The 12,609-nt window shown below is 29.6% G+C and overlaps 1 protein-coding gene across 1 annotated transcript; it reads right to left on the reverse strand.

The window, feature by feature from the left end:
* Positions 1-421: 421 nt before the first annotated feature.
* On the reverse strand, positions 422-1,240 carry LOC112794919 (uncharacterized). The gene has a single exon (XM_025836886.1). It carries the CDS (start codon positions 1,238-1,240, stop codon positions 422-424), a length of 819 nt encoding a protein of 272 aa, XP_025692671.1.
* Positions 1,241-12,609: the final 11,369 nt, after the last annotated feature.

Consider the following 12,609-nt stretch of genomic DNA (forward strand, 5'->3'; position numbering starts at 1 on the left):
AAATGCACTCTGGGTTTTCCCTACCAAAGCTGGCATCACAAGTCTCATCCTCCGAACCAACACCTTGGAGATAACCTTGTACACGCATCCAACTATGCTGATAAGTCGCAAATCTTTAATCTCTTTAGCTCCAATGAACTTCGGTGCCAGCGCCACCCAAGTGATGTTAGAGTCTGTCGGCAGCCTTGACGTCTGAAAGAACCCCATCACTGCAGCCGTGAATTCAGGCCCAATATCACCCCCAACACCTCTTAACAAAGTTCATGTTATACCCATCGTATCCTGGTGCCTTAGATGACTCACAATCCCACACCGCTTCTCTGATCTCCTCAGCTGTCGGCAGTGCCTCCATAGATACAGAATCTCCATGCTCCATCCTGTTTACCAGACCATCTCTAAAGCTCATCATAGGCGACTTATCCTAGTGATATAACTCCTTGTAGTAATCCTTAATAGGAATCTTTATTCTAGCTTGGTTCCTTACCAGCCTGCCGTTGATTAACAGTGTATCGATCCTGTTATTTCGCCGTCTTGCTGACGCCAAGTTGTGGAAGTATCTTGTATTTTTGTCCATCTCTTTTGCTTGCCGAGACCGGGACATCTGTTTCCAATGGACTTCTTTCCTGATATACCACCTCTCACAGCAGGTAACCAGCGCCTTTCTTCTAGCCTCCATCGTTCCATCATACACTCCATTGCTTACCAGGTCATCAATCTTCTTAATTTCTTCCTCAAATCTCGTAATCTTTTTATCCATATCCCCAAAGTTAGTCTTATTCCAATTCCCTAGCAGAATCGTCAGCGCCTTTAATTTATCTATGAACTGCATCTCCCCCAATCCTCTCCACTCCTCCTTCACAAAGCTAAGGAAACCCTCATGTATAAACCATGAATCTAGGCTTCGGAATGGCTTTGGCCCTACCCTCTGCCTCGCGTGCTCCAAGATCACTGGACAGCGATCTGATAAATCCCTTGGTCCACTGCATATCCTAGTCTCAGGAAACTCTTCCAACCACTCCATGCTAACCAGAGCTCTATCTATCCGACTGCACGAGCGTCCCCTAAACCATGTGAACTTGTGATCTGTTAGCGGTAGATCCACTAGATGCATACCCTGTACCCAACTCCTGAACTCTTCTGCCGATCTAGGTAGAACATCAGTACCTTGCCTTTCTTCCACATGCATTATTTCATTAAAATCTCCCATGTAGCAACTAGGAACCTCACATAACCCAGCCATATAACTCAGCTCTTCCCACACGTGAAGCTTCGCATCCCTATTATGTGCACCATAGATCAAGAAAATAGCACAGTTGTAATTATTTTTTATCAGGATCCCTTCCACACACAACCATCTCTCCCCTTATAACAATTATTCTTTTTAAACACCAATTCATCCCATATCAACAGTAGTCCACCCGCTGTCCCATCCGATCCTACAAAGTCCCAACTTGCACCATCTTGCCCCCAAAGTCTTACAACATCAAATATAGTCACAACCTATTTTTTAGTCTCAATCAAGCCCAACATATCTAATCTATGTTTTTTCTTTAACTCTTTCACCATTCTTACTTTTCCATCACCCCGTAAACCCCTAACATTCCAATAATTACTGGCATCTTTTTTATACAAAAAAATTAAGGATAGGATTAGTAAAAAAGAAATAAAATTTTTACCTAATTTTTCAAGAAAAATCGGCAACCAGCCATGAATGTAAAACATAAAAGTTACAAATGTTTCTCCTGAATGTGTGTTCAGAGGCAGAATCATTTTTCTTTCCCAACGCGTTTGCCAAAAACACCCTAAGTCATCATAAATCGATACATACAAATTAGTATGCACTAAATCAGTTAATTGGTGAATTCATATAGTTTTAGTGAATAAGTATGATGAAATATTGTTTATTTTAACTATTTTATTGTTCCTTCCTTTACTAAATTCTTTTAGGGTTTTCATTTTATCTTTTGTTTACCCATCGAATGCTAAATATTTGATTCGAAAAATGACAAAATTGACTAATTTAAGTATTTAAATTAAACACATTGCTCAATGACAACTTTTTAATTAGAATTTAGATTTATAAAAAAATTAATCTTTAATATGTTAGATTAGAGAATACTGTAAAAAATTTGAAAAAATGGCTAAATTAAGCATTTTGATTGGAGAAAAAAAATTTAAATGATTTTTGACAATTATCATAAAATACAACGTGGTCTTTAATAAAAAAAATATATTTTTTTTAATTCTTGATCTTTATTTTTGTGAGATTAGTTAGCTCTTCTTTTAATATTTTTTTTGTATTAACTAACAGAATAAATCTACATGGTATGTTAAATTGTTAATTTATTTGTTAAAAGTCAATTAGAATTGACAGATTTTTTTTTTATTAGGGATCTCGTTGTTTTTTAAGAATAATAGTCAAAACCGTTTAATTTTTTTACTATCTTCTTTAAATATATTGGTTAAATTTATTCTATAAAATTGAGAAATATTAGTAATTTTTAAATTTATTTTACTCATAAAAATTAAATGAAAAATATATTCGTAATTAACATGTTATATAAATATGTTCTGAAAAAAGTTATTGATAAAAATACTATCCAATCTCATAAATTTAAATATTAAAGATTGAAAAAGGTATTTTTTTATTTGAGGACTCGTAATTCTTCAAAAAATATTTCAAAAATCGAAATGGCTATTCAACCAATTAATTACAAACAAGGTTGTTGTAATTTCTAGTGCAACTTCATTAGACTACTATATTGATTTATGTAATTTGACAATAACATATTTATATCTTGCTTTGGACATTTCCTTCTAGTGCAACCTTAGCTATTTAATGGCTCGAGCAAAGAAATCACTTAAATTAATTACGACTTGAACCATGCATACACGCTTCAAGTAAAAATTTTCAAAGGTTTTTTTAATTGAGTTTCAAAAATTCTTATTTATAAGAGTTTTATATTTTTTCCCGGTTAAAATTAGCTACAATTTGACTCCTAAAGTTTCTTGTAAAAAAAATTAGCATAATAATAACTGGAATATCTCTATTATCGTATCTGTGAGTGCATTTTAGTTGCAACTGCAATTTAGTACACGATAACCTTAAAATGAAGAAGGTAATCAATTTGATTTTTCATATGAAACACGGACATTTTGCTAAATTACTACGTGTGTCAGATATATTTTGAAAATAATATTCACCGATATTTGTTCGATACGTGTGTCTGTTGTGTTCAACCGTGTCTTAATAAAAAATAAAAAATTCTTCTCCAGATACGTTTAGATACACCTAAATATATATCATTATGTGTCAACGTGTCCAGTCTTATTCTTAATATATATTCTTAAAATAAATTTAAATATAGTATATATTATTATTTATTAAAATAAAAAATATTTTAAATACTTGATATAATTAAAATAAGACATTAAAAATAATTAAAAAATTTAATTTATATTTTAATATCAATAAAATATTAAAATATCATTACGATTTATCTAAAAAATATTTTATATTTTATATGTATGTGTATTCCTGTATCATGTAAGATTTTAAAATTCACGTATCAGCGTGTCCGTATCGTATCGTGTTTGAGTGCTTCACATTAATTATTTTACATCAGAAAGTGAATATGTTTAGTAAAAAACACCATATATACAAGACAAACCACAATCATTTGATGTCGGTTGTTTTAATTTTGTCTATAATATACCAAATATGTCCACTTTTGATATGAAAATTTTAAATTTGGTTATATTAGTGAACTCGTGAAGTGTTGGGCATGCATTCTTTAATTTACTTATTCTTTAACATCAATCTTCTGCGCTTCCAAAACGCTTACTACTTAGATTGGATCAGATTTTGATGGTCCAACCAATAAATGCTCCTCATCCAAAGAAACGACAAACAATTCATTAGGGAGAGTGACGACTGAACCAACCTTGGCTATTAAATTTTCTAAAAAAAATATGATTAATCATTGTCTGTTATTGTCAATTATATTTGCATATAGACAAGGCATCAAAATCCAAGGAGTATATATTAGTATGTTATCTATATTTGTTTATTATTAATCTGCTTAATTATATCTCTTTATATATATGACACTACCTACCCTTCATCTGATTCACATTCTTGACATTCATAATTATACAAATCTTCTCCTTATATGACCAAATTAAACCTTGCAACAAAAATTAATCATGCTTGTTAAATTTTGTACTTGGTTCCCTCCCAGTGGTTGAAAAGGAAAGTGGTACGAGTCCAAAAATGAAAGAGATCAGAATTTATAGATTTAATGAAAAATTATAAAGTGCGTTAGAGTTACACGTTAACCAAAATGTTTAAGGAAATAATATTTTCAATAATATTAGGAGAAAAAAAACAGTTTAAATTTGTCTTATATAATATTTATTAATTATGATTTACAATTAATAAATATTAAATAAGATAAATTTGAGATATTTGACTAATTTTTTATTGTCTTCTATCTTCTAAACATATTTTTCATTTGTACCAAACTTAATTATCCAATGTGAAATTTCATACTCTCTTTTTTTTTTTGTCACTTCAATTTATATATGTTTTGTTCTACAATATATGTCGATCACTCTCTCTCATTTTTATATGCAAAATTCTTTATTAAATTATTATCCATTACACTCTTATAACATATAAAATATTTAAAATTATTCTACTATTCTTAACCTATAAAGTTTTATATTAATTTTAAGCATTCACAAGAAAAATATATACAAAGTACTCATTATGAGTGCTCTAATAATCTCTAGAGCTTATTTGAAACACATTAAGCATAAATCAAATCTCCGTTGTATAGATTTGAAATAGTCAACTTAAATTAAGATAAGTTATCCTTCTTGATAAGTAAATTTTTGTGGAAGAGTCAGCCAGACGGTAAAAATCTTAGTCTTATTAGCTAAAAGAAAGTGATAGCTAAGTATGATAGTTTGAGAATTAGAGATCTTGCTTGCGCCAACATATCCTTGCTTGTCAAATTGGTTTGGCCATTTTTGCACTATGATGATAAACCTTGGGTGAGTCTCATAAAGGGAAAATAAATGTGCCAAGAGAGGGTCTTAGATGGTACCTATCCGTCTTCCGGATCTCATATTTGGAAGAGGACATCTAAATCTTTTGTTGCCTTGACGAACGATGGATTTTTTCGGTGTATTTTAATCTAATTTTTTTATTTTACTACAAGAAAAATAATGAGTATCGTCGGATTTAATATCATAGAGTAGTAACAAATTTACCGTCAGATTTATTGATGATATAGCAACGTCGAATTCGTAAGGTTAAGTAATTATCGGCGGATTTTAGTTTTCGACGATAAATCAGCCGGCAATACTTGGAGAGTAAAAAAAATAAGTTAACACATTATTTATTGTTGAAAAAATCCAACGATAAACCCAATTAGTGAAACACTGCGTTTTGGTGACCCACAATGAATGGTTTACTGTCGGAGAATCCAATGGTAGTAGAGTGTAAATTCAAATCATAAACCCTCTTCTCCCTTATTTAAGATTCACTCTCTCTCACTCAACCACCATTTCCTCCCCTCTCTCCAACACCACAATCTGCCACCGCCAACACCACCCCCATCACAGCCCCATCTCTGTCGCCATTAACCCACCCACCGCCGACACTCTTCCCTTCTACTTCTTCTCTCTTTTTTCTCCTTGCCACTTTACTATTCACCTTCTTCCTTCTCCGAATCGCAGCACCGCACCACAGACCCACCACTGCTGCTACCGAGCTTCGCCTCTCTCCCTCCTCACGTCTCTGCTCCACTTGGCTTCCTGCTTGCGTGTTGCCACTCCTCCCTCCGCCTCTCTTCTGCCTCTACAACAACAGATAACCATTTTAATCTTTTTTCAAGTTATTCTAATATTTTATATGCTATATTAATTTTAAGAGTAGATTCATTGTTGTTATTGCTATAAATTTTATTGTTGATTGATTTGTGATACTGATTAGAATATGGAAGTGATTGAAATATTGAAGTAGTTAATGAATTTGTTAATGAATATGAATATGCAATGATTTTGCTAATTAAGAATATGTTGATGTTTTGTTGATTATTGAATTGGTTTTATATGAATTCATAATGTAAAGAAAAAAATTGACATTATTCAAATTATCCAATAATTTTTTTTATTTTGAAAATGTGACATTTTAGGAAGATATATTATTTTGAGTATATGTGTTATGTACATTATTGAACTTCTTATTGATTATTTTTTTATTTTTAACTCGTAAATATTTTGAAATCATCTTAAGCGCACTAATTGAGTTGAATTTAAACTTTTAAAAGTGTTTCGATTATTGAATTAAATTGCTAAATATTGTTGCTGAAGTTATTTGGAATTGTCTGAATTATGTGTTACACAAGTTATTTTTCATCATCAATTAAACTTAAAGATGAATCTCAATATTTATGGACACATGAACATCAATAAGCATTCAATGCGATCAAGGATTACCTATTGAAAGCACCAGTAATCGCAACAGTCCGCCCTCTGAAACCTTTAAAGTTGTATGTTGCAGCTTCGACAAATACTATTGGTTGTATGTTGACTCAAGATGATAAAGAGAGACGTGAAAGAGCAATTTATTAATAGAGTCGTATGTTATCTGATATTGAGACAAGATATTCTCCTATTGAGAAATTATGTCTTTCTCTTTATTATGCTTGCACGAAACTAAAGTGTTATATGGTCACGAAGACTATAAAAGTCATTGCACAAATTAATTTGGTAAAATACATGTTATCTTACCCAATATTAAGAGGTTGATTAGAAAAATGGATGTTGGCTTTGGCGAAATTTGATTTACAATATGTCCCAACCACGGCTGTTAAAGGTCAGGTCATTGCAGATTTTCTGGTCGATCGACCGAATAATCTTAATGACTAGGGAGCAAATTTAGTCAATATCGAATCTGAGCCTTGGAAATTATATTTCGATGGGTCGAAATATAAAGATGGAGCTGGTGTTGGTATTTTAATTATATCCTCCAAAGAAATCTCATCAAAATTTTTGTTTGAATTAAATTATCCATGTTTGAATAATATAGCTGAATATGAGGCTTTGATATTGGGATTAGAAATCTTGATTGACAAGGTAGCATTGGATGTCAAAATTTTAAGTGATTCTCAGTTAAAATTAAAGTAGTTGTCAAAAGAATTCAAGTGTAATAATAAAAAATTACAAAAATATTTGTTGACAACATAGGAGTTATTAGTGTCTTTTTGAAAAGTATCTTTAATTCATATTCCAAAGATTCGAAATGAAGTTGCAAATGAGTTAGCTCAAATTGCGTTGAAGAATAAGATCCCTTTTGAAACTTTAGAAAAATTGGTAGAGGTTCAACAAATTCTAGTAGCCATCAAAGAGAGAAAAATCTTAGTCATTGATGAGTGAGATAATGATGATTAGAGAAAACCAATTATAAAATATTTAAAAAAATCCGAGCATTTCATGTCAATCGAAATGTCAAATTAAAGGCAATGAATTTTGTGGTGATAGGTGATGAATTGTATAAAAAAGGTATTGACGAAAGTATCATGAAATGTTTAAATCAGTCTGAAAAATAATTGTTCTTAGTAAAGTCCACGAGGGTATATGTGCCACCCACTAGGTTAGGAAAAGAATAAAATGGAAAACTAGTAATTGAGCTAGTTGAGGATTGTTTTCACATAATTTATGTGGCAGAAATAGTTATATTTTAGATTTCTCACGTATGAAGCACATGATAAAATTGAATTGGTTAAAAGGAGCTATAAATATATATAATTTGGAAGGAATAGAGGTTGAAATTCTTCTTCAAAAATACACTCTTGTAATTTCACATTCTGAGAGATTCTCTTATCTTTCTCAAAGTTCACTTTTCAGTAGGATTTCTTCCATTTGTTTTTACATTCTCTTTAGTTTTCATGCAAATTTACTTCTTTAGCAAAGCTTTTCTTTTTGTATTTTTCTTTATGTTTATGCATTATATTTAAACTCAAAGTTCTTTGATAATGTCAGAGGCGTTTATTGTTTATTGTAGCTTCAAAAGTCAGTTACTTTATTTTCTTTGGTATCTTCTTATTTTTTTTTCTTTTTTTGTCATTTCCAAACTTTACTTTTATATTTCAAATTTTTTCTCCTATCAATCCAAAAATAAAATTTTTGGTACATAACTCAAAACTAGTACTCATAAAAAAGAATATATTTCATTCCTAGATTACTAGATATTGAACTAATATAGATTTACTAAAAATCTGCCTAATAGTATGATAATGAGTTTATAAACCCTTCAAAATGTATATATTTTACTAAACGAAATCTAAGGAATATGAAACATCATCCACAATTTAAACTTGAAATCCCAAACATTTATATAGGTTGACTAAAATTGTCTCATGTTTAATAGCATGAAGAAAAGAAAATACATTAAGTAGGCTTTGCATAAAAGGATACATGCATGCACCAAGAAAAATAAATAAGTGAAGCTCTACCAAATTTATATTATTATAAGATTTTGTGTTACGCATTGGTTCTGAAAAGCACAGTAACCCTGGGCCTATTGTCCATGTATGTGTGATAAAAGCTTCTTTAATTTGATTCATACAATTCAATAATTAAATGCCTGTCAGCAATCGTCTTATTCCAACTAACCAGTGCCTTCACGAACCTATAGCTAGCTTCACTCACTTAACATCTCTCCTCTATTTAAAGGCTTCAATTCATTTCAGTGTGCAATGCAACATCCACATATATATCTACGGAAAATAACACACATACACTGCATTCTACAAGGCAAGCAAAGGCCACATATATATAATAATTTATTAAGAAATAATAAAAGATAATTATTGAAGTAGTAGAAGCTTTTCCATTCAGTGATGTCTGGCCAGAGAAGCTCCACAACAGGTTTGAAGTTAACAGAGAATGAGATTAATGATCTTGTGTCAAGGTTGCAAGTACTTCTGCCACATCTGAACCAAAGAACCAACTCAAAGGTAGCGTATATATATGTATAATGTATTGTATCACTATTATTATTTGTTTGTTTGATTGTATAATATATAAAATTATTCATTTATCTCTTTTATAATATGATATTAAAATTCTTATGACTATAAAGTTTTGAATTCAATTCGATTCTTTCTATTCTCATTTTCCTAACTTCTTAAGTTCCGAAAAGATTGTTATATAAAAAATGTGTTAGATCAAATCACTCATATACTTCTATTTTACAATTTAAGATCTTTAATTAGAGTTTTAGAATGGAAAGTTTACGGTTACATTTCACGAGCATTGGTAACACCCATTCTTCCTACATGATTTGTAGTTGCATTACTTGCATTGTTTTCAGTAATGGATAAATGACAGCAGAGTATTGTTCAGTTGGTTTTAATTTTCTATAGAAATTATAATTTATATTTAGATATTTATGTGAAATTTCATATGTCAGCCTTTTATAAGGGAGGCATACATTATTACTTTTTGAGTCCCGATTTAATATCACATAAATACATAAAAGTTGGACTCCTGAAAGAGTGCGATAAAATTAAGCTAAAGGGGAAACAAAAAATGCTCCACTAAAATACATTTGTCAATTTTCATGTCATAGATTTTGGTCAATCATAATTATGTATCAGGGAAGTAAAATAATAAAAAAAAAAATTTTATTTACCCAAACGTGTTCCCCAACCCGATAAGTTAAGGACTAATCCGTCACGGATCTGAGCTTCATTTAAGGGTCTGCCGCTGACTAATGAGTTACACTTGCTTAAGTGGACGAGGGAGTTGACCACTCGACCAACCCAAGTTGGTTATATAAAAAAAATATATATATATATTTGAATTCCAAACAAATGTCTACTACCTTAACAAGTGGAATAATCCACGTTTGAGTTTATCATATTTTTCTATTTTTCAATTATCCTTTTTTGGGTGTCTCACATACATAGAACATTCAAATAACATTACTCATATATGAAATAACCGCAAGATATATTTTGGAATGAACACTCAAATTAATCTTTTAGATTTGTTAGATTAAACACTTTGATCTTAAACAAATTTTTATTCTTTAAAAATTTTTGAGAATTATTTTTGTCAGATAAATTATTTTTTTTAAAGGAAAACTAATTTGACTTAGAATATATCTCCTAAGATCTAATTATCTTATAAAAATTATTAGAAAATTATTAGTCTAACACATTAAAAATTTGATTGGAAAAAAAATCGCTTTAACTAGAATAATTTTCGAAATTTTATAAAGAATAAATATTTGTAGAAGTTTTATAGGTAATTCTAAACATCCTTAGGCGAAATTAATTAGCGTTATTCTGAAATTCCTACTCCCTTTTTAAGTGATGAAAAGTTTGCATTTCCATGCAGCATTCATTGTCAAAGATCTTGCAAGAAACTTGCAGTCACATTAGGAGGCTGCAGAAAGAAGTGGATGACCTTGGTGAAAGGCTAGCATTGCTAATGGATTCTATGGATATTAGTGATGTTGACAGAAGAGTTTTAGAAAACTTTTTGCAACAATAACAAATGAGTCCTTTTTCTACGTTCTAGGCCCCTATGACCTCCTTGCCTATTTCTATGTCTCCTCTTTCTTGTTCCCACCTATTTAGATTGTAATCTAATAGGGGCTCCAACTAGCTTGTACTAAAATAAGTTGTGTAATGATAAAGAATAAAACTTCTTAAAAGGAAGAGCAAATTCGCTAAAATAATTTTTTTGACAAATCTTGAATAAAATAAATTTAAGGTTTAATAATTCAGAAGTTATTTGTTATATTAGTTTATTATTTGTGCTTTGCATTTGAGTATAATAGTCACTATTAGAAAATTATTTATTATATAGACAGATATTTCTGATAAATTTTATCTTATGGAAATACAGACGGATTTTGTGAGAGATTTTTTGTCAAAAACAAATGAAAATGAATTAGCATAAATTACATACAGAAAAAATATTAATAATTCTGTTAAAAAAATTAAATTTTTTTTGTGGAAAATAATTACTGATAAAAATTTTGTCTGTATTTAAATGAACAAAATACTGTATTTTATTAAATTATTACAGATAGAAAATCTGTCTGTAATTTAAAATATTCCATCAGAAAATATTAACTTAAACATAATCTACCTCCGATCTCTCTCGAGCTCCATTCATAAATAAACACGGCTGCCAACCCATACCTTTTATGTGCTTCTTCCTCTCTCCATCGCACAGCTGCTTCTTCTCTCCGTCGCACGAGCTGCTTCCGCCGCCGCTGCTTACATCGCACAATCTCTCTCTGTCATCCCTTGCGTCGCACGAGTTTCCTCCGCCGTCGCTCTCTTCGCGTTTACTCCCATCGTCGGAGAGCTCTCTCCGCCACCACTCTTGTCGCATTTGCTCCTTTTGGCACCTCTTCCATCTAATCTCAACTCACTCTCTCAGTTCTTCTTGTAACCATCTTGAATTTCAGGTATATATATTTTGATTTTGTGATTCTGTTCTTCGTGATAAAGCTTAGGGCTCAATTTTTCTGCGCTGCGCCAGTTTTAACTACGTTTATCATACTATGTTTTTGTGCTTCGTGAATATGTGGATTTATTCTGATTTTGATGATTTTTTTCTGCCATCGAAAGCTCTTTTGACCTAAAATTTATGGGTTTTAGGTAGTGTAACATTCCACATTTTTAAAAAATCTAATTATGAATAAATTGTAATTTTATTTTATTAAGTTAAACTTTATAATTTTAGAAATTAATTTATTAGAAATAATTAAATAGATTTGGAGATAATTTCATTTTAAATCAAATAAGATTCTTAAGTAATTTTAGTATAATTAAATATTTTGTATAATTTTAGTAATTGAAAAATAAAAAAAAATATATAATTTAATTTAAGTAACATCCTGAAAAAGTTATGATTTATTTTATTAATTTGATATCTTATTTTATAAATTAATTAATTAAGAGTAATTAAATTAATTTTATTAATATTTGGAGTTTAAGTTAATTTATATTCTTATGTATTTTTTATAATTGGTTATTTCATATGCTTTGGAAATAAAATTTAGTAATAGAAGTATTATATAACTTAATTTAAGAAATTTGTATTGTGATTAAATTACAGTTTATTTTATTAAATTGAACTCTTAGAGATTAACTCATTAAATATAATTAAAAGGATTTTTGTAAATACTTTAAATTTAAGTCAGTTAATATTTTTGTACAACTTTTATTATAATTAATTATTTTATATAATTAAAATTAAAGTTTTGGTGATGAAAAAAATAATAATTTATATGATTTAATTTAGATAATTGATATTAGGATTTAAACCATATTTTATAAAATGTAATTAATATGTTTATTTTATAATTTAAATTTAAAATAATTATTTAAATTCATTGATATATTGATAAATAAAATTTTATGCATTTTAAAAAAATATTTATAGTATTATATTTAATTTCTGAATTATTATTTTATCTCAAATATTTTATAAAATTATTATATTACTCGTGTATATTTTATTTTAATGCTAAAATTTCTAATAAAAACCCTAATATCCCAAATTTTTCAATTT

Source organism: Arachis hypogaea, chromosome 4 (genome assembly GCF_003086295.3).
Source record: "Arachis hypogaea cultivar Tifrunner chromosome 4, arahy.Tifrunner.gnm2.J5K5, whole genome shotgun sequence".
Lineage (NCBI taxonomy): Eukaryota > Viridiplantae > Streptophyta > Magnoliopsida > Fabales > Fabaceae > Arachis > Arachis hypogaea.

Bases quoted from the DNA above. Each gene is read 5' to 3' on its own strand.
- LOC112794919 (XM_025836886.1), bottom strand. From the start codon at position 1,240: ATGGCTGGGTTATGTGAGGTTCCTAGTTGCTACATGGGAGATTTTAAT.